At 39.2% G+C, this 23,812-nt stretch overlaps 1 protein-coding gene across 2 annotated transcripts in view; it reads right to left on the reverse strand.

The window, feature by feature from the left end:
* Positions 1 to 23,812, reverse strand: part of PPM1E (protein phosphatase, Mg2+/Mn2+ dependent 1E) — a 67,297-nt gene that overhangs the window by 3,955 nt on the left and 39,530 nt on the right. For both annotated transcript variants that reach the window (XM_069791027.1, XM_069791026.1), the window contains exons 2-6: positions 8,277 to 8,395; positions 3,462 to 3,661; positions 1,489 to 1,677; positions 568 to 711; positions 165 to 258 (exon numbers count right to left, since the gene is read on the reverse strand). In XM_069791027.1, the coding sequence (XP_069647128.1) occupies positions 165 to 258; positions 568 to 711; positions 1,489 to 1,677; positions 3,462 to 3,661; positions 8,277 to 8,395 (746 nt within the window). The remainder of the gene's footprint in view (positions 1 to 164; positions 259 to 567; positions 712 to 1,488; positions 1,678 to 3,461; positions 3,662 to 8,276; positions 8,396 to 23,812) is intronic.

The raw sequence follows: 23,812 nt of genomic DNA on the forward strand, positions 1-23,812 counted from the left end.
CAATTATTTGGAAATTATTCCCTCAAACTGTAGAGGGAAAAAAAATAGAGGTTATCACTCACAGGTCTATCATCAGCTGTATTTCAAATTTTGATCGCTAGAAAATTTAAGTTTTTAATTAAAAGAAAAGCAAGTCTGAAAAAGGAGTTAAAGCCCGCTCTCACCAATAGCTCTGGAGACTGACAGGCTCCCATTCACCCTCCAGGCTCCAAACCAGACCACACAGCCACCAAGTGCCTCAATGCGCTTCTTCTCATCCTAAACAGCAAGGCAACACAAGAGTTGTTTGGATGGAGCACTTAGTACTGCCATCGCACTCCAAAAACTTCTATAAATATTCGCTGTTTTCACAAACACAGCATGGCAGAGGCTGCAGGCCCCAACAGATGAGAACAAAGGATTTGCACACAAATCCATACCAACTTCCAAACAAACCAGGATAACTGGGATGTATGCTGCCGCTCCAAGAGACACCGGCAAGGTGTCCCAGCATCCCACATAAAGCTGATACCTGTCAGCTTCAGTGGTAAACACCACCCGGGTGTATTTAAAACAGGCCATTCTCACCTCTCGATCTGGTTTGTGAGGTTTCATCAGTTCCACAGCTTGGCCTCTCCTCACGAGCATGACCTGGGAGTCCCCAAGCCAAGCCACATGCAGCATATTTCCTCGGATGAAAGTCACCACACCGGTGGTTCCACAGCGCAGACTCTGGATAGGGTGAAAAAAAATGCCCACAGTTTTAAATAAGCAAATAAAAACCATTTCAAAGCATTTTCTTGCTTAACTCGAGGACAGAACATGTTGATATTCCAATACGTGGCCTGTTCCTGGGGAGGAACAGGCAGTGCTTTCCTTACAGTTACAACTGTTCAGTTACAGTCCCTCAGAGCCAACCTGGCTGAATGCAAGTGATCGGCATTGCCCTGCGACTTCCCTTGCCTTGGAATTGCGTTTCAGAAGCTGGGCTTTGCTAGTGATCTGCTGTGCTACTGTTTTAGTCGGCTTCCTGTGCCTGTTTCCTATCTGTTGATAGAAATGCATGCATGTTAATGAACTTGGAAGGAGGTTTATTTGTAAGCATCTTGAGTTCCCTGCACTTAACTCAGCCCTTGCCTAAGTTTAGGAGGTCTAGGAGTCAGTTATCCATTTATTCTTGCTTTCTAGAGCTAAGAAAAACGTATGTTGTAGAGATGAGGAAAAAAAAAAAAAAACCACCCCAAGGACTAAGCCTAGCTAGCATGTGAACATAAGAATAGCAGCAGCATCCTTCTAAATGAACTGTACGTTGTGAGAAGTGGAGGCTGACATCTTTATGGAACATGAAGAAGCCCACCAGTGGGCACAGACTCTATGGACTGTGCATGGACAGTTCTGTGCTGACCCCTGGCCTGTGCTCAGCACAGCACTTGGAGCACCCCTGCTGACAAAGACAGAATTTATAGATGAAAACTTTCAGAGTCAAGCCCAGGTAACTCAATCAATCACCTCTCTGGCTGCCTTCTGGACAAAGCGCTCATCGGTCACCCGGAAAGCTCGGCACAGCGCCTCTGCCGGGTCATGCTGAAACATCTCCTGATGGACCATGTTCACATGGAGATGGATGGAGGCATAGATGGCAGCATCCACTCCCCCGTGACCATCAAACACTGCAAAATAAGCTTGCTCTTCTTGGTCCTGTTGATGGAAACACATTGAGAAAACAACTCAGGAGAAAGCAATGCAAACAGCTAATTAGATTGTCTTAAAACTTTTGAACTTGAGATTTGTGGTGTCCTCATTCAATTGCACTTAGAGGCAGAGTCTCCACTGGAAAAACAAACTACTCAGATGACCTTAACTTGCATCAGTGGGAAATTTCCACCTTGTTGCTGATGAATTCTACCCGCAAACTGCAAGAGATGCCCTGCAAGAATCACCCATGTAGCGCTCTCAGTGTTCCTTATGTCCCACTTGTTACAATTCAGTCACTCAACTCAAATAGAATGTGCCATTCTCATCAGATTGTGCAGGAGGTTTTGTGACTGCAAAAACCACAGAGAGAGAAGAACATCCAATACAGTTTGCATGAAGTCTACATCAAGACTGGAATCCACCAGGGATAAAATGCCAGTACAGTTAAAATGTGAAGCCAGTCAGCCTCTGCTTTCATTCTTCTTTCTTTTTTTTTTTTTTTAAATCGAATCCATATCACCTCAGATGTCTATTTTTCAAAAAAACCTGTATGTACTCTCTCATCAGATAATTGTGATTACATTCACAAATCAAATACAGCAAAATCACTCATCTTCAAGTCAGTTTTCTCAGCTTCCCCTTATCTGTTCAGAGAAACAATGCTGTACCAAGAGACAGCAACTCCTGTGCCTTTTCATACATATAACACACCAACCCACTGTCAGTGCCAATTCAACCTTGACAGCCATCTCAATGACTAGAATATTTGTACATTGTAATTTTTAAGTAATGGGCTCCAACACAAATTGGAATAGGAAAGCTGACAATTGACAGGCAAAGGAAACATTTGCCTCTGTTTGCATTAATATCATTTAAAGGCAAGAACATGGATGGGGCAGAAGATGGTTATTAAAGTGACGTAATAATCAATTATGCAGCAATCCGATCCTAAAGGTAAAATTCCTGCCACTTTCTTGTATTTGCCATTCTTCAGTGTCCAGTTTTCTATCTGAAGGAAGAGCAAGCACGAGTGTTTGACCAATGGCCACATAAAGAAATTAACAGAGGCAAGTCTGGCCCCAGTTCCAAACTACTCATATTGCTAGATTCCTGTGTGAACTGCACCCCATTCTCCTAGAAATTTTATGTTTTGCAATTTTTTTTGTTTGCTTTTTTTTTTTTTGCTTGTTTATTTGTTTTTAAATTTTCTTGCTGAATTCTTGCTTTTGGCTTCTTCCTCCCGAGAGGAAGGGTTGAAAAGAAGTACAGACCCACCCCTGTAGACAGTTGGCTTCAGTGAGGAACTGTAAGGTGAACCACTTCCTCGTTTCCATTGGCAATCCTCTTCTACGCCTGGTCATCTTCAGCCAAAGAGAGGCTCCTACCTTGATTTAACACATGGTACTACAACGCATCAGTTGCCACTCACAAAAGTAGAGCTGCTTTCTGCACAATGGCAGGTCAGCCCTTCAGCTGCTGCATGAGTGGCTACATTAGGATGGGCCAGGTAGAAACTTTGTTTAGTTAGATGACATTTCACCCAAAGTCTGTGAAAATTGCTCTTTTATTCTATATACCCTATGTAGAAACAGCTTGTCATACTGCCGCTATGGTTACAGAATATCAACTGAACTAACTTAGGACCAGGTTTGTCTCTTGACTGTCAATATTCCTCAGGTCCATCACAGGTATGCCTTTCATTTTCACAGTAGACAACTGCCTAGTTCCCCCAAGAATGGAAACTGTATTTAGTGTATGCATTTGTCTCCCACATGATCTCTTTTTACCTCAAGGTTGAAGAGCATGTTGAAGTCTGGGATGCAGACATGCTTGTCTTCCATCTTCCTGCGCATATTTTTGATGGCATGGATGGATGTCTCGTAGTAGCGGTGGGGCTTCGGCTGGAGTGGAAAGTCTTTCACCCAGTTGCTGCAGACCTCATGCAGTTTGCTAAAAACTAAGCGGGCTAGCTTCACTGTCTCAATCTCTGGGGAAGGCAAAAACCACAAATGAAAGGCTAAGAGTGTTATTAAGTGAGAAATTTTTTTTCTTGCATACATTACAAAGATGAAACAAAACCATTTTAGCCAAGCAGTTGAAATGGATGTCAGCAGGGAAATTCTGGGCTCTGATGCTTAAAAAGAGGAAGCCAAACTCACCATAATCAGCATTCATCAGTAAGCAGCTCATTGTTTGTTTGTCTTTTTAACTTAAACGTTCCCCCGTAACTTTGGGGAACCCATTTGCAGCATCAGAAAAAACGAAAAGCAAGTGCGTTTCCCTCAGCATTTGATCCCGTGTTGCTCTGCACAGGGTGGTGCAGCTGTGCCATGGCAGCTCTGAAAGGGACTTTGTCATGGCATATAGCATCACATACAAAAACCACAATCCATTACAATGACGCATTGGTTTTAGACCAAACTATCTATTCGAAACAACACCTCACTGCAGAACTAAGGCAATACAGTGGTAAATAATCTATAGAAATTAACAGCGTTACTTTAACATGTTTTGGTGGTGTACCTGTTCAGTAGTGTACACATTCAGGTACCTTCTTAGTTTCATAACATTATTTCCAGATTCCTGACTAGATAATGTGTCAAAGAAATCTGCATGAGCAAATGAGAAAACGATAACGGTCTTAAATTTAAGAGAATGCTGAACTGTCACTCCTGAGAAATAGTGATTTTAAAATATGAAAACTCAGGCACTTGACAATTGTTCTGAAATTCAGGGGAGGAAAACAGGAAGTAAACATCAGAGCTGAACACATCAAAATCTCTTTGTTCATGATTGTTCACCAAAGCCAGAGATCTTCAAAGCTAAACAGCAGGAATGCATGAGTGCCAATCATTCCTGGAGGAGGAATGGCTCAAATACAGGGAATAGAGGGGAGAGTTACAGCATCTCTCAGTGCGCAGAAGTTCTGTGAAGAACCTAAAAGCAGCATTTACTAATTTCTGTACTAGGTCTATGCAAGATGTGGGCTATAGTGATCTGGGGGCCAGTATCCTTAGGAGCAAGATATATTTCCAGCTCTGCTGATTATAAGTTTGTTCAAGCTTGATCTGCAAGAGCAGCCATTAAGCTGGAAATAAGCTATATGCATAATCAAAAGAAGGAGTATTAGCTTCTTGATTACACAGCTTTTAAAACAAGTAGAAATCAAATGACTGGGTCATCCCACCACTGCATAGTTATGGGTACCAATTCCCCCACAACACCTATACTGCTCTCACAGGAAAATCTCTTTGCTGGATAATATATTTAAAGAGGGAACATGTACAGCCTGACATGTCCAAATTGTATTTTCCAGAAGTGAACCCCACAGACTTGCTCTTCCATTTCTTTCCACTGGGCATATATGAAGTGAAATGGTATATATTTCAATGTCATGTGGCTGTTACACTTCAGAGCATCACTCTGAAGGAGGAAGGGAGTAAAGCCCTTGGCTCTGCTGAGATACTAAACACCCTTCCCCAGCAGGGAGTATGCGTAGTGTCAGCATCATCAATAATTGCTCTTGAGGTTAAAACAGGAGAAAGGCCCACAACAGTTAAACCACCCCCTCACAGCTGTAAATTACTCATCAATTGTTAATGTTGCAGCCCTGAGCCAGAGCTGACTCAGCTGTCATTGCGGTTGTGTCGTGGAGAATTTCATTTCCCTCCTGCTGCTCCAAAATCCCCAGCGCTGGAAGCAGCACTTAATTGTACCACAGCTAGTGGGAAATCCAACTCAGGCATTATTGTTCCCAAAGACTACTGACTTCTTTTAGGGCAAAATCAGGGCAGAAAGAATACCAGTAATCAGATTCTTCTTTTTAGGACCTAAATTTTAAGACCTTTCTTGAAAATACCGATAGTGTGACAACAGGGATCAATACCCAGGTTTGTAGACGTGTCATCAACCCAATGACCAAGGTTTTTCTTAATCTAAGAACTCCAGTTTCTGACTAGTCAATGACCACTTTGTGTCTTGGTTATAGTAATCCCATCTCCTAGTCCCTGGAAAGACTGGGTAATGGGACTTTGCGATTTGCTTTGTGAAGTCTGCTGGGTGTTTTAGATGCCTCCACCATGTAACGTGGTCCTACTATCCAGCCTCCTTTGGTAGTTCTTCAACAATGCCAAACCCCCACATGAATATCTTCCTCCACAAAAAAGAAATCTGACCTTTCAAAAAGGAAATCAAACATCTTTCAGTTCTCATGGAAGCTTTCTTGCTCCTCTCTAGTGCAAGTGGAAGAGAAGAATCAGTCATGGCCTATGACTCTCAGGTTCTGTTCTTGATATCCAAAGACACATGCTCACCCTGAATATAACAGGCCCAAATTCTTGCATTCCTACATTTGTGGACTCAAAACAGTTTTCCTTCTTTTAAGATTAGCATTCCTCTTTCATGAAGATTCTAATTTCCTTTCCACCAGCACACCAATAACTGCTTTTACCACTCCTAAGTATGCAATATGATTTGTCACGTTGCAATTCTCAGAGTGAAATGTGTCACTAAGGAAATTTGGAATGATTTTTTTTCTTCTAGCAAATTCAAACTTGAGGCAAATCAGGTAATATGTCCTTGTATTATACAGAGTAAATATCTTTCTCAGTTCGAAAGAAAAAACAACATAGAATTGGATATCAAAACCAGCCAGCTGAATTCAGCTTGGTTTCACATTCTGCAGCAGTCCAAACATCATTAGGATAAACAGAGAACTCTGAGCACAAAACTTCAAGATGTAGAAATCCCATTTTCATCACCTGCTACAGTTCCCTTTGTTTTCTTTCAAAGCATGAAAGTCTCCCTATACGGTACCGGTTAGGGCACTCATCAGTCGCAGCTCTCTTCTAAGTAACTAGCCCAGGTTTCTCAAAGGACTCCTACTAAGAAGTTAGCTAGAATGGAGCTGCTGACCTTTTGCAATGAAATCTGCTTCAGTCCTGCATGAATCCCCCTAGTTTTGTTATGGTTTTCTTAGCCAAACCTTGCATCACTTGAACTAATGCTTTGTTTCAAAAATGATCATTTATGGTATATTATTTGAAATTTCAGTACTCATATGAAGCCTTTGCTTTACTACGGTCCAGAAGATGCTCTCTCTCTTCCTCTCCCCCTTTATGTTCATATTTTAACACTTTACATTGCATCTGTAAAGGTATATTTTATTTTCAAGTACCTTCATTATGACAATTCACCTCAACACACTGCATCTGGAGCCATATTTTTAGTGCCTGCTATAGCCTGTACACATATCAATCTATGTTGGCATCTGTGTATTACAGATTTAGATATATTTAAATGGCAATTTCTGTAGGTGTGAGGGTTTTGTGGGTTTTTTTTTTTTTTCTTTTTTTGTTGAACTCTTTAGATATTCTGTGTGGAGGCTTAGTCAACATTTCCTTGGAGACTGTCAAATATTTATGCAAGTCTCAGAGATCTCAATGTGAAATTAATGAAGGCTGCTCAGCCAGAACAATGACAAATCTATTCCATTTACCTGCTCAGCAGGAGGAGGCAGCAATACCTACAAAAAGGGAACCCATAGCATGTTTTTCTGTTTCTCAGGTTTCCAGAGGCCTCTGAGAAATACAGCAGAACCTTCCCTTTTTGAAGGGCCAGATTTATAGATCCTATTTATCCCTAGAATCATTTACTTATTTTTTTTTATCAGAAAAGGAGGGAATGGACAAAGTGGTTTGGTGATTGTATTTTCAAGATCAAATGACAGAACTCCTCTCAATACATGTGAGAAACATTGTTCCTCATTGTAATGAGCACCGCAGAAAGTTTTTCAAGGTTATTTAGGTCAGCAGAATCCTGAAATGATTTAGGGTGCACTGCTTTGAGCTGGATGCTGAAAAAATCTTGTTAGCCAACACAGATAAATGGAGAAAAGGAAATTTTCCTTGAAAGCATGAAATATCTTTATACTATCCTTTGCTAAAACTATATAAAAACATTAAAAACCATAGTAAAAACGATACTGACTGAAATAATTCAGAATTAAATTCTCTTTTCCCACATATATTTGACTTTGCTCTAAGGATGAAGGAGGACAACTAGGACTTGCCAGCAAGCAGCAGGATCACATAGTCTAAAGTGCTTATAAAGAAATTCCGGGCCACCAGATACAGTCATATGAAGGTGCACTTAAAAGAAAGGAGTGATTTCCACCTGGTCTTAAGGAGCTAAAATTTGATAATGTACAAGTACAAATACAACTGGAGAAAGGCATTTAAAAATAGAGAAAGAATTCAATAGCAGAAGTTGAAACTAGGCAAGATTCAAAGATGAGAAAGCTTTGACTAAGAAATTAGCTGCTAGCTCTATCAGGAGTGAAGGTGAATTCTCCATTAATCTTTTCACATCAATATGGGATATTCCCTTACAAGAAATCTAGTCTAGCTTCATTTAGCTAGCTGGTAGGAGGAACTCATTTGAGGAATATCTAGTACCATTCAAGTGGTCAGACTAGATGGATGACTGATGTCAAGGCTGAATTTAAAAATCTATGCATTATCTGCAAAGTGTTCCAGTATACAGTGTAAATGAAAGATCCACACAATGTAAAATTGTACATTATCATGCACAGATGTACTTACGTATGATCCCATCTGCGTTGTCCACATGCTTTGGTAAGTAGTGCGCTGAAAGATCACTCTGAAGAACTTCATCTGAAGTTGCTCTAGCTAAAGCAGCAGCCAAAAATGAAGGGCAATTACTGGAAAAGAAAAAAAAACAAACCCACAACAAATCACAAAAAGAAACCCACAGAAAGATATTTTCATCTGATTTAGCAACGTAACTTACAGTCAGGGAAATACATAACAATACTTTTCTATAAACAAATGGGAATTTGAACAAAGATTTGCAAAACTTCCAATTCTTCTTTGCTAGACAGCACCAAAACCATGCAGCAAGACCTCAAACTCACCATATGGATTTTAGTAACCCTGTTTCACAGTTATGTTCCCTGCCTTAAGTTTTAATGTTCCATTTTGTAACCTCTAATTAAATGCTTTTCAAATCTAGACTTGAACCCCCCTGCAGTGTCTGTCACGCAACCCTTGCTTAGCATACATTTTCTACGTGTGCATTATACACTTTTATCTTAAGCCCATTCTGTCCAGTTTCTCCTAAGAATTGGAGTCAGGATTCCAAAAGATGAGAGAAGTCCTCAGATTTCAAAGTGTCCAAAACCTCACCAAGAGATGCTGAAAGTTAAGGCAAACCCATAGGAGGTATGAAGTTGATGTGCATAAGGTTAAAAAACTCCCTCGTGAATCATCTCTATCAAGAATAAAGTGGCTTTAACTCACTGTAGCTTAATTAAGCCTGATATCTCCCAAGGTTAATTAATCTATAGCAAACCAAGGCCACTTTAATGTACATTCTCTCATTCAAGAGGAGTTTAATACCTCTTAATTTATGTATGACTTTGTATTTCCCATTGGTCTGCCTTAACTTCTCCAGGTGTCTCTTGCTGACACAGCCTGAAACTTTCAGTTTCCATAGTTGTTATCATCAGGGGTAACAATGTCCTCCATAAGACATGTCTACCATTGCAGTACCATGCAGAGACATATGAGCTCATTTCAGTCTCAGAAACCGTCCATCAACAACAGAATTCTGTGTCAGCTAGTCCAGGGAACAGGCAATGAGCACATATACTTCCTTAACCTATTTCCTCTGCTTAGACCTAGTAAGTCTGTTCACATGCTTTTAGCACAGTTGAAAGGGGGGGTGTTAGCTTAAAAGCATCAGTCAACCAGATCCAGAGCAGAAAAACTTCTACACAGGAAACCGGACTCGTCAGACTTCGTTCTGGAGCCCGAGAAGCACATGACGACCATCACTTGCATTCACATTTGGTTCACTGCCCAGGAAAGCCAACTGCCATCCTAAACTGCCCCACATGCTATAGCTTCAGCAGTGAAATCTGAATTCCGGGGGGGGAATCAGATTCGCTACACTTGGCCATTTTACCATAAAGTTTTCCAGATTCTTGATACCAAATGCTGCTACAAACAGTAAGATTATGTAACAGATTTAGAAAATGTACACAAAATAAGTCCTCCAACCCACATTATTTACTATTCAACATTTCTATAAATTATTTAAATATAAGATTAGCAACAAATAGTTTTGTCCAAGTGATACATTGCCATGAGACCAGCTCTGACCCTTGAAGTTACACAGAAAGCCACTCATACCGTGTTACTGCACCATCAGTACGAGTATTTCCTAGAACTAGCAGCTGAGTATTCTGCTCACGCAGCACCTCCAAACCTCAGCAACATGCACGCTAATGAAGCATGACTGCTGGAGGAAATCTTAGAACTGGCTCTCCCCAGCACAACACAGGAACTCTGATCCTATTTACATACAGCAATACCCGGTGGTAAGAATAATCAGCAAGAGGAAAACACACTGGGACCTCCTTTACTTCTGCGTGTGTAGAAGCTGATTTTCTATCTCGTTTCGTCCACCTTTATTTAGCTCACAAAGAGCAGGTTTTTAGTTTCCATTATTAGCTCCAATACTCCAGAGCAGTGATACTGGTTACTATTCATGTTACATGCAATTTCCATGTTACAACAAAAGCAAGACATTGCGATGCCTAGGATAGAATAATTATGCCAGCAGTTAGCAACACTGTAAGGACAGCGTTCTGAAAAAATGCAGAGAAAGATTAAGATTCAGCCTAAATAACACACAGCAGAAGAATCCATGCTGAAAGCATTTACAAACACAAGTCAGACAGAGCTCACTTTGGGCACGAACTTAACAGGCTGTGCTAGCACCTGCAGGAATCTGAGCTTGTCTCCCAGTCCAAGGCTTACCCTCACCAGCTCAGTGCTGAAACTTCTTAGGAAAACCAAACCTGGTTTGTGTCACTTATAAACAACCCCTCAGAAACGTCCACTGATGGGCAAACAGGGAACCTGGTTAAGAATTGAGACAACAACAGTTGCTAAAATAGAGACTCAGGACCTAAACAGCAGGGAAAAAATACCCCGTGACGCGAGGAACATCTGCTCTGCCTGGGCTTGGAAGGTGGGAAGGCCACATCTGTGAAGACCCAGAGTCATGAACATTCATATACGAAATTTTAGGTATTATTTTAACCATAGTGATGGATTACAAAATTGAAAGGTACATTTACAGTATATGTAGCTGGTCAGAGTATTTCTCTAATCAGCTCCAAATGCTATTTACGTGTCCCTACAGCCAATGCTAGCAGTTTCACACAGGAGCTCTTTATCTAGCCAAAGAGTGCATTTCCATTACAATACTAAACCTACACAAAAAGCTGCTAAAGATGTTATTAGATAAATTAGAGGATTTTAAGTACATCCTTCCTGATTCTCTGGCAGAGTGGATGTGTTTAGAACACCCACAGTTGCATTGCAGCAATCCTGGAATAATTCTGCTAAGGTAATAAATCAAGCCTAAAAGTGGGCCATTTCCATCAATTAAGTTTGAGAAAAACTGTCTGAAGTGGGCTTAACTCAGCCCACATATTATTATGTTACCAGCTTAACACACAACTCTGCTCCTTCCTGATAGCATTAAAGTGGAGAAGACTTTCCAAACATTTTCTCTGAGCTATTCCTCTGTGCTCTAAATCTAATATAAGGTCTCCTACTAAAAAAAGAGATGGCAAATTTAAAAGTCTTATTGCGCAAAAGTTCACCATTGGGGTTTAGTGGCTTATCAATTTTGATGGAAAAGGTAGAGAAAATAAATCAGCTGAAGGCTTTCCTTCTATGTCTGGCCACTCTTTGTCCTAATAATAACAGCTGCCTGCCAAAGAATTAATTGCCCTTGACATTTGTTCATCACAAAGCTTCTTATGTAGCTGTTACAGGACTATGCCGTGTAAGCAGGGAAGTGACCAGAAGCAGACAGATGACTTCCTCTTCCTGATTAGCACAACTCAAAATTTACTTCTCTTGGCTCCTGAGAGGACTTTAGCTGAATTACTTCTCCCCTTCAAGGAATAGCAGACTGCATTGGAGGGTTTTTTACTTCTTTTAAAATACATTAGATGTCAAGGTCAAACTGCTATCAGGGCACTTCATTATTGTTACACCAAGACAAATGAAGAACCAGGTCTAGGATCTTTGTTTTTATCACAAACGTGAACATTCAGGTGGGCACCTACAGCATCCCACAAAACAGCAAAGACCCACACTCGGATGATCAGACTTTGCCACACTGGTGGTCCTCATCTGTCCTTACATCTTTTATGCACAACAAGTAGCAGCAGACAGGATCTGTGGGGACATAAGGGATGCATTGCGTCCTGCTGCTTGTGTAACTAAGGATTACCTGTTGGCTGCTCAAAATAAATTCTTCTGCCACATTCTAGATGCTCATTAAGTTACGACAAATTGAAACTGGGAGAGCATGATCTTGTTTAGCAGAGAGCTGAGAGCTAGAATGCCTGTGTCGATTCATAGCCATGCCACTAATTCAGCAACAGACCTTGGACGAGCCACTTCACCACTCAGACCTTTGATTCCTCATCTACAAACAAGGGATAATAATGTCATTTCCTGGGGGAGAGGAGGAGAAGGACGAAGGCTGTAGAAGGCTTAATTCAATGTCTGTAAAATACTCTGTGATTTCTAGATAACAGCACAACTGAAGGGAAAAATATCAAGATGATAGTGGAAGATACTTTCAATCTATACAAGATTTATGGAGCTTTCATATTTTTTTCTCGTTCCGTATTGTCTGTTCTCATACGCTGCCAGAAGTGCTAAGTGCAATATGTGGGCAAACAACAGCTCTAGACAGGCAGGTTTAGTCTGATGCAGGCAGCTAACTCACAGTCATAAACAACTGCACCATGTAAACACATTTTTAGAAAAGTTGATGCATCTCAAAAGGGGAAAACCACAAAAGGAAGACATCAAGTTCTTAAAACTTGGTAATGCTGGTGTTCCTGGAGCATTAGCACTGCTGATGGGAAAATGATGCTACAGGCACATTACTGCCCCTGACCAAAATACACAATTGAGTGCCACCAATGCTGAAAATACTTAACGCTGTCATGGTCTGGTGTAACTGATGAGGCATCACTAACCCCAACAAAGCAGGAAAAATGGACCGAAACGTACTGGTGCCTTTCAAAGGCCAAAATGGTCAGTAAATCACAAAATGTACAGTGTTCCTATTACCTCAAGAATCCCCTGACACTACAGAACAGCAATTGTTTTAGTTAGAATGAAACATGATTTAAATAGAAATGCTATTCAATCTGCTGAAACACAAAACAAATCCACAGGCAAACAGTATAAAGCGTCGTATATAGTTTCACACAGCAATCCAAGACCAAGAACATGACCTGAAAAGAACCAAGTACAGCACATTCCCATAAGGCCTATAATTTACTGTGCTAGTAAAAGACTTTGTAGGGATGACAAGCTAACTGCACCCTTTCCAAAAGACATTACACTAGGGATGCAGTTTGCTAAACACTCCTGAGGTAATGTGGCCTGTTGCAAGTTCTTGTTAGAAAGCAAGTTTTGCAAGATTCAATTTAAGAAAAACCTCATGTGTCCCTGGCCTGTATTTACAACACACTCCAAAGTCTCATGAGACTTCTTCCAGATGGAGCTTCTGATACAGCTTGGAAGCTCTTTGAAGAAGCCTTTAAAGTCTTTATTATTGAAAGTTCCCATGCTGTGAACTGCAGCAGTAATGAGCAGAGAAATTCTTTGGGAAGATCCTTTGGCTGTTTACCCAGCCCTCCCTTCAGCAGCCTCCTGTTTCAGCCGTCATCCAGAAGGACAGGGTCCCAGCTGAGGGGCTTCTGCCTGTCTCCTAACTCCTCTAAGTCAGACAGGACTCAGAGAAGGACTCAGAACGGAATATTCTGCTAAGCAGTCCTTAGACCCCAAAACGATTACGGATGTATCTTCTAATTATGCCAAGCAAATGCTATTTCCAGCTCCCGTCTCCGCAGGTTCTCCTCTCGTCACTCTCAAAGCATTGCTCTCTCCTGCGAGCTCACCGCTCTGCTCTGACCTGTGCTGTTCTGCTGCTTTGCACAGCTGGTGAAAGTTTTGATGCTTATTTAAAGCCTGGGACAAATGGAGCGTGTTTTTTTTCCTAACACATGGTGAAACTCTGCACTAGATTTTAGCTGCTGCAGTGAGTTACTAAAAAAAACCCCACAACACAGCACACACACACAAAACAAGAAAGAAACAGGAAAAAACAATGCACCTTTTAAAAGCTTACATAACCAAAGCTCCTTGAGAAGTCATTTGAGCTGGCAGTGTTGAGACAGTAAAGATGCTTGATAAATCTGTTTGAAGGAGCTGAAAATGTGCTACACAAGGAAGCTGCTATCTATAGGCTTCACAGAGACAGCTGCCTGGTCACATTCAAAATGATTCTGTCCTTGTGGTGACAGTTGTAAGCAACAGAAATATAATACACAACCATTACAAAAATACACTCTTTCTGATGTGTTTACCATGCCCATATTCTATACAGACACTGCAATGGTACCTCTTTTTTACCAAATATCACCTTTTGCACTGTGCTTACTGGCATATTCTAGAGCATATGATCAAGTTTATACAGATATTTTCCTGCAGTTAAGTCTATCTTAACTAGACATTAAAAAAAAAAAAAAAAACAAAACAGAGGCACTGGTCATTAGATAACATCTTCAACAGCTGGATTAAGATGCTTCAACATACCAATCAGACCTTCAGTATTTATCACTGTAATTATTTTGTAATAGCTGTATCTTGTCAAAGCATTTACAGAGGCTATGGTCTCAGAAATGTCCTAAAGACCCACAGATAAATATAGTGAATGAGAATAAAATTGCTTTTGTAGGAACAATAATTTCCCTTTGCAAGTTCTTATTAGGCTCGCAGATTTTGCTGATGGTGAATAATGCAAGTTCTGAGCTTAGTTGTAATCACTGAAAGTCTATCTCATAAAATAGAATAAAACCTTATATGAAGCTCATATTTGACAGCTATGCCTGAGGTAAAAATACTTTATAGTCTCAATTTTAAAATAACCAACTTCAAAAAACACCAAAAGAGCAACAATTTTAAAAAGCCTTTAGAAATAACCTTTTAACTATCACTTGTTAACCACTACAAGTCAAAGACATTGGCTTTGACTTGTTCACAAATTAAGATCTAATCCGAGATAAAAAAATATTCAAATTCTTTCCTCACTTTTTAATGATAGTAAGAGTCAACAAAATGCTCTCTCTAGTAAAGGATATGTGAAATAGGTATGAATGGAAACCTCTAGGAAATCACGTTTGGTGATCAGATGGGAAACACTTGCAAAACCACAGAACTCAATTATGAGCACATTGGCACTGATCCCATAAAAGGACTCAGGTGCTGCACTCATCTGTCAGGGGTTTTTGATAGGATATTATACATAAGGAAGTAAAGGAAGTGCTGTGCCGCATGGCATATCAAACTAATTAAAAAAAATCAGGGCAGAGAGCAAAATTAAAATACTGGCACAATGCTGAAAAAAATAAATGAAGAAAAAAAATTGCTCACAAAAGCATGATTGCAAGAGCATGAACATACATTCTTTTATCTGACTACCTCGGATACCTGGCTGCAAAGGGATATCCTACTTCTTCTCTCCAGTCGGAGCACTGCAGGGGAGTGCAGCTCAAATTCCCAGCCTCTGGGGTCCAGAGGCAGCTGGCACTAGATTTGTCAATGGATGCCAAATCTAAGATCAGGCCCCTTTTGAGCTATGTTCACACACGTGTTCAACCTCTCTCGCACCAATGTGTTTCAGAACACATCTAACACAGGCTTTCTAGCACACTGCTGCAAAAATCTTTCTCACTAGAAGCTAAATAAAAGCCAAGAAAGAGGCGTGAGGCCACCAGCAGCAGGAAGAGCAAGCCCAGGTGCCCTGCAGATGTGCATGCTCTGCCCCTTGACTCCCCACTCCAGCAGAGCTGGTTTTCCCTGGAACCCCCCACGTCACCATCTCTTCTACAGGACAAACTGCACAGACACCAGGAACTGGGCATGGGCTGGCCCTCCGCCAGATGGATCCATCAGGGCTCAGCCCTCCCTACCCTCACCTTGGAGAGGCTGTTCTCACCCACCCTGCTGCCAGTTTTCAGAAAATTGACAGGTATTCAGTTATCTTTCAGACTTCAACCCATCTTTTGAATTTCATTGAAATTGGTCTGCAAGGTTTAGCTTATCAGTGGGAGGAACCCGACAGGCAGACAGAGTGAGCAAGCACAATAGCTTTGCTTCCTTACAAACCAGACTTTTGAAATCAACTTCTTGGAATGACGATACTAGAATTTCATCTGACAATACAGGTCATTAAGGGAAGCCCTTGACTTTTAACATACCATCGTCAACACATGAATTAAACTGAGACCTCTAATCCATTTTCTGCCACATAGCAGGTCACTACTTCCTTTCTCTGCAGGGGTAGGTGCACATTGCAGTATATAAAGCTAACGAAATATAAGCAAGACAAGATAAAAAGGTCACCTTTGTCTCTTTGATGAGGTACAATGTCATGAAGACTAGTGTATATTTTAAAAATAAATGGTTGCTGACCACAAACCACTCATAAGCATTTGTGATTTAAAGACTGTCACTAAAATGCAATTGACACTAAAGGGGTGAACTGTGAAGAATCCAGACTGCATACAACAGCTTCTACAGAGCTACTGTGCTGAAGAGATGGTCTGTATATTATCTTTGAAACCTAATTCTATGATTTCTCTAACTCGTTCTCACAATATGGCAGTTCTGAGGTTACTTATATTTCAATCTCTGTGGAGCTGATGCTACCTGCATTAAAAGCTGCTTTTAAAACGACAGAAGTTGTCTACTATAACATGAACAACCCTTAAAAACCCAAGATGAATCTTCCAGGAGCTGAAAGCCAAATTACTGCAAGAAATTGAATTCCCAGAAGTGACTGTATGATAGTTTTCTTCATTACATCAAAAAATTGAAGATACAAAGTTTGCTACTGAAAAATCATATTCCAGGACTAAAGTCCTTCACAGCCATATTATACCCATCTGTTATTAAAAGAAAGGTAAACCTAGACTTTGAAGGACTGCAAAGAGAAATCATTTTATTACAGAAATGGACCAGAATCCATGAACCTCAGTTTCAATAGCGAGATGTTGAAGATGTATCTATACAGCAGTCTCCCCCTATCTAAATCAGAACCTTTTCTATCTCAGCAGCAAGATTCTGAGACATTGGATAGTCTTTTATAAAACTTTAATTACTGCTATAAAATGCATTTTACAAACTCATAAAAATATTATTATAAAATTTAAAAAAATACCAACAATCCATGTATTTGATGGACATTTATTATAAAGCTTAGCTCTTTAGGATTCAGCTATGTAAATGCAAATACATAGTTTAAAAAATGCATTTACCCTATCATTAATTAATCAAAATAAAGATAATTTATTGGAATTACCCATGCATGTGACTTTCAGGAATTTATACTGAAATAAAAGATCCTTCTGGGTTTTGTTATTGTTTTACAGGGATTAGCTTGCATATTTACATGGCGCATTCTCTGTTCCAACAGAAACGCCTAACATTTGAGTGACATGCATACCTTGTAACCAGAGTCTTATTATTGCCATTCCAAAAACCAGTCACTGCCTACTTAGCATCTCCATGTCTGGAATGGTAACGAAGCTTACATCTATGCAAGATGCGTGCTTACCTGAAGTACATTTTTTAACTGGAAAACCAATGTCAACAAGAGTTATCTCACAGTGAGTTGCTCTGCTAGACTGAGGCCTGTTTAAAAGCTCTACAGGACATTAAAATTGTCATTGATTTCTCTCTCTCTGGCTCTCAGTCAATTTGAAAGTCAGCATAATTCAATATCTTTCTACTAGTTCCATTAGCAAAGAAAGGAATCCATGCTTCAATCTGTGCTGCCTTATTGGAAAAAGTAATTTAATTTTACATCTGAAAGTGTGCCAACATCAGCATAAAACCATACACAGTATACATAAAATTTAATTTATAAATTCTGTATTTTGTCAAGGCAGAATGAGATGCTGTCTAAAATCAATGAGAGTGTCCAAACTTGCTCTGAAGATACGAACATATATTCTTTTTATTTCAGGTATTTTATGTTCTAGTTGGAGTTTTTGATGATTTCTCTCCTTACTATAAAATGACACACTATCTAGAAAACTTTGTTATAGCAGGCACACTTTGCCCCTAAAAGTTCAGGCATATAATTTACTTACCACTGATTCATCTTCTATTTTTCCCTCTCTGTTAAAAATAAACTTTCATTGATGCTTCCCTTAACCTGAAGAGATATGTCATACAAATTTGATGTGTTCGGAAATAAAAGTTAAATAAGAATCATCCAATGCAGAGCATCTATTTTATTTCAGATGAGATTAACATGCCAAAGCCCTCTGATTACTAGTCAAAAAGAAAAATGTATTGTGCTGTTATAGTTAATGACTTAATTTCAAACAAATGAAACAAAATGCTGCACAGCAGCACATACCGCTCTCTTAATTTGTATCGCTACTACAGATCATCATTAAGGCGAAAAAATGTAAAATGACTTCTTTAAAAAAGGGTGAAGACAATGAATCTACAGTGCTCATTCAGATGAACAGCTTTCAGTAACACCACACAGAGCTAGACCCCAAATAATTGTGCTTGTATTGTAATATTTGTCTTTGTGTAAATGAGAAAAAAGCTGCAGGCCAGGATTTTCAAGTGACATTTGATCACTTAACTTCTTTCAACCCATTGAACAAATATCAAATATAAGGCAAAACACACCCCAGAAGATTTACAACCACTGAGTCAGCAGAGAATGTTCTCTCGCTCCCTTCTCACTCTTGTGAAACGCAGTTCATCATACAAATGGCTTGGGTGTTTATGCCAGATGTAAGATTAGATAATTAGTCATCTGAGTCCTGGATGTCAACTCTTTTGTGATACAAAATTTATTCCAAATGCACCATTTATAATCAGTTGACTTGCAAAAGCATTCTGGTGTTACACAGTAATACATCTTATAATGTACGCTAAATATCTGCCACTCCATAGTAACATATTCTGTTTCTGCTGTAGCAATACCTTGCCTGATCTTAGCCCTTCCAATGACTTAATTTTTTGTCTGCAAAATAGGGATAATGATATTGCCCTTTGGAAAGCAATTTCAACTCTAATGATGAATAGTACCAAGAAGGGCTGAGCATTATTAATTAACCCTAAACTGGGAATGGAACAAGAGAACTGCAGTTCACTTGCACTGATCACCACAAAATACTGCTGCTCTTTTACCTACTTTCTCTTCAGCATGACATGCAAGATAATCAAATTAAAAGCAAACATGAAAAGACTATACAGTACCTTTAAAAATAATTTTACAGATAAACATATAACTACAAGTAGATTCAAACTTTATACAGTGGGGCAATTAAACATTTTATTGGAACCTCAGTTTCAAAATTACTGACATCAGTGCATGCAGAACAGGACACCAGAGGGATAAATGGGGCTCTAATATCAGTGCTCTTTTAAAGGAATAAACATTGACTTATTCTGGAAAGATCACATCCTAATTGCCACTGTCGCTTGTCCTTTGCAGAATTGCAAAGAACATTGGCAGGTTTAGGGTTTTAGGTTTTTTTCTTTAAAGGATAATCAAAATGTTTTAACTATTCTACTTCACATTAAATTCCCTAATGCATTCTGTTCTACTGAGCCACATAGTTATTTCAGTCATTCTTAATAAATAACAGTTGCCAGTAGTAGTTAAGCCAACAGATCTGAATTATTTATAGTGTTGAGGAACAGAGCAGCAGATAAAATGCATTAGGGCTTTCAGTTGTTCTTGCCTCAACAACACAATGGCAGCCTTTAGATGTTTTTCCACAGGCTGTAAAATATTCTGCTTCCAATCCTGTTTTAAAAGATTTCCTAAAGAGACAACAGCAAAACCTACTGCTATCCATCTTCAATAATCACATTCACGAAGGGCAGGTAAGAGTAACACAGTACATTATTTAAAAAAAAAAAAAAAAAAAAGGCACAGATTTTTATTTGATTGAACAGGTCACATCAAACTGCTATTTAGTATTATTAACCTGAACTTATTTATTTACATGTTATTTAGCATGGCTCTATACCTTCCAGTTAATGATCTAAAAGCACCTCATAGTGTTGAACTCAGTGTTTCTCTCCCCCTTTGCCTATAATCCCTCCTCCCTTCAGCTGGAAAAAGCACAGGTATTATCTTCATTTTACAATGGCAAATCCAACTTCCTATTCAAGGGTGGGACATGGAAATCCCAAGTCCTGTCTCTCCTCTATGCCTCTTTTTTAAGAGGCCACATCATGAAACATTGAACACACAAAAAACAACAGGGACAGAAATTATTTTGACAATACTTGACAAATTATTTTAAACACAGTAGTTGAGTTTATGCTCTTTGAGGCTTAAAAGATGCATTCAAATAGCTGTCTTGATTGACTGATGGGATAACATGCCTCTGTTCAGCTATGTCTGGATAGAAATTTGGGGAAACTCTTGCTTTCTCACCTTGTACTGACATCACAGGGGACTGCACCAGTATGAAATTCACTATACACAATCGATTCACGAGGAGAACCATGCCCACAAATGCAAGGAGATTTACACTTAAATGCTGCAGAGAGAAGAACTGGGGGAGTAGTTGTAGCAACATAAGCTTAAACGAAACAGTTTTCCTTTTATAGTTCACCTTCCGCTTTCTATATGGATCTATTTATAGCAGGAAATTCTGCAAATTGTAGCTTCTCTAAGGAGTGAAAAGAAAAAAAAATTAAAACCTGGAGAGGTAAAAAAACCCAAACCAACCTCCTCCTTCCAAATACTAAAGAAATAGGGGGGGAAATATCACTTTGGGGTCATGTCAGATTATTAAGGCAACTGAAACTGCTCCATCACGTGTTAGATTGTAGGAATGAGCCCTAGTATCCAAACTGTCAAGCAGGCTCAAGTGACATGGATCTCTGTGCTTCCTCACTCCCTCTTCTTTGACTTAGCTTCCCCACCTCTCCCATTTCAGAGGCTTGTTTAAAATCTGCGCTCTGATTTCACTGAGACAGTTGTATTGAAGATGCCGTACGTCATAGGAGTGACCATGCTCAAAAGATGAAGAACATGGCTTTTGCTTTGGGTAAAGCAGGTCCTGAGCCTGTATAACATGCGGCTTGCCTGCAGTATGTATCTATATATAGCTCTTTTTGCGCACAAAGGCTATATGAATTGATTCTGAACAAGCTGAGGATTTCAAACAAGTCTGCAGTGCTGTAGCCTCTCTCCCATCCTGAAAAGGTACAGTGAATTATTTAAAACTTGGAAAACATGTCCTAAAATTATTTCCAGCACCATTTAAAAACAAAATTGTGTACACATTCCAATCACTGTTATAAGGTCAACTGAAAATAAGAGCTGTCACCTTTTATAGCTATGACTTTACAAAGTAAATCTTGCAAGATTAAAGACATGTTTCTCTACCACGGACTTCTCAATACAACACAAATTCTACCTGCCTATTCACCAAAATGGGGGCTTTGTTTATGCAAAAGAATCAGCTTTTCCTTACAATCTTATTTGTTCCATTTTCTTTTGTACAAGCCATGTTGGATTAACACAATCCATTCACATACCTCAGAGGCAATAATGCTGCCCCAATCTAATGCAGCTCATGTAAGAATAACCCAACAACCTCTTCTTTCTCTCTACCCCCTCAAGAAAGTTTGTCATCTTTTCCTCTAAGTTTATTATTAAACCTGTGATCTCTTCAGAAGACAGACGAGCTCTAAATATAAGAAAGAATCTGTTACATAATACCTCAAGAAAGGAGGCAGCACAGAATAGCCTGTAGACAACACAAGCCTGAGTAAAATAAAAGTGGAAAGGAGATGAAAATCTGTGTTATTGTCTTGCCTTTGTCCAGCGCCTGGACTAGGTCCATCCTGTGCATAGTTAAACATACAGTAGAACATGGAATCATGTAATACATGTGTAAAACTTAGGGGTTTATTTCTGTGGAAGATAAACAAACGCAAACAAGCAACATCGTCTGAAAGTTAATTCAGGATCCGGCAAAAACTTAGATCAGAAGACATCTTCCTCAAACACAACAGAACTTGTTTGAAGCTCCATGAACTAGGATTGTAAATAATACACTAGTGAGGACTGACTCAGCCACGGTGATGAGTAGGCTCAAAACTTCTTCAAATGGAGCAGTGTCACAGTTATAATCAGCAGTTAAGAGAGTTACTTAGGAGTCACACTATCAATTACAATGGTAATACATATTCAGAGAGTAAGTGATATGCAGACAGAGAGAATATGAAATCAAAACATTAATAAAAAATAAGGAACCTTTGAGACAAATTATTATCTTCTATATCTACAGTGCTTTATAGAATCTAAAAATAAATGATTACTTCTATCAGCATTGACATAAAAGCTACCTTGGATGAAAACCAGAAAATTGCTAACCATGGATAGAAACATTACACAACTGTTTTGAACAAACAGCAAAAAAATGGACCATGCCAGAAAGAACAGTGGGAATCTATACAGGAATTGAAGTTATCCAAGCTAAAATTTAACCAGAATAATGTGAATATCATCTTGATTTTCTACACCTATGATGGGACTTTCAACAAAAATGAGAATGGTTAGAATCATCTGTCTACCTTGATGTCTCATCCCCTAATCTACATCATACTGAGACACTGACTTGAAGGAAAATACTCAACATCTGTAGCTGAAATACATATACATGTATATACGTGTGTGTGTGTGTGTGTTTAAATATGAACAATCACCACAGACTCCTTGGGAAAAGGAAGATTACTAAAACAGATAGAAGGTTGAAGGTCACACAAAAGCATGTAGCTAACCCAGAAAAGACATCATTAAAACATTGTGCCAAGTAATATTTTGAAAATAAAAAATGCAATCAATTATGCCTGCAAAACACACAGCCAGTACCAACTCTACCAATGATAATGGCCTTGAAAAACTAAAGAAACAGAGAGGCCTCTGAAAGGCACAGTTCTGGACTAAGGGTAGCAGTAAACTGAAATAGTAATTATGTAATCACAAAAGAACAAATTCAGGAGGAAGCAATCAAGTAAAGATGAAATCCAAGTATGTTTTCTTAGTTGGAACAGACAATTCCATTACAGAGTTTAGACAGACCATGAGAAGAGCCATGAAAGTGCAAGAATTTTTAACAGTCAACAAAGCACCAAATGCAAAAAAACCCCCAACGCCCAAAACCAAACCAAACAAAACCAAAACAAAAACACCAACCAAACTTGTATTCTAAATCCACACTGAAAAATAGCAATGAATTATTTTTGTTGGATTTAGCTGTAAAAGACTGCTAATAGCATGCAACTGGATCTATCAGAAGCACAGTCAGGCAGCACAAAGATTGCCTCAAGGGCAGATAGTTTTCAAATAAAAATACAGGCGGTGCACCTGCATAAGTGAGCTTTTTAATGATGATTGGAGTCAACATAAAAGACACAACTGCAATTGGTTAGATTGAAAATAATATACCAAGAAAAAAAAAAAGATTAGGAACACCAGCTGAGCTTGGAGATAACGTAGGAAAAGTTACTGTTAAAGCAAGGTTTAAGTTATAATAACACAGCGGTAGTAAATTGGAAGATGTAACATGATAGGAGACTGAGCACTGCTCCCAGGTTCTGCATCTGACAAATGACACTTCTTTAATCTCTACACATCCATCCATCTAGGTGTCAAAAAGGTTTACTGCATTAAAACTTTAGAAGAGTACTGTGAAATTTAATTCATTAATACCTGGAAACTATGTTTTAATCCTAGGAAAGGACAGCATATTACAAAACTATGACTACCTAATAAAATATTATTGTATTTACTTTAGTGAACTCCTCATCTGTCTCTTTCCTGTTTCAGTTCCTGGGTTCCACAGTGCATCATGACTTTCTCATTTCTTTGTCTCAGGTTAGTAGGATGAGAGCTGTGGTCACAAACCAGGAACATTAGTGCCACAGGTGGAACAGACAATTAGCAGTTGCTC

The sequence above is a fragment of the Haliaeetus albicilla genome, chromosome 9 (genome assembly GCF_947461875.1).
Source record: "Haliaeetus albicilla chromosome 9, bHalAlb1.1, whole genome shotgun sequence".
NCBI classification, from domain to species: domain Eukaryota; kingdom Metazoa; phylum Chordata; class Aves; order Accipitriformes; family Accipitridae; genus Haliaeetus; species Haliaeetus albicilla.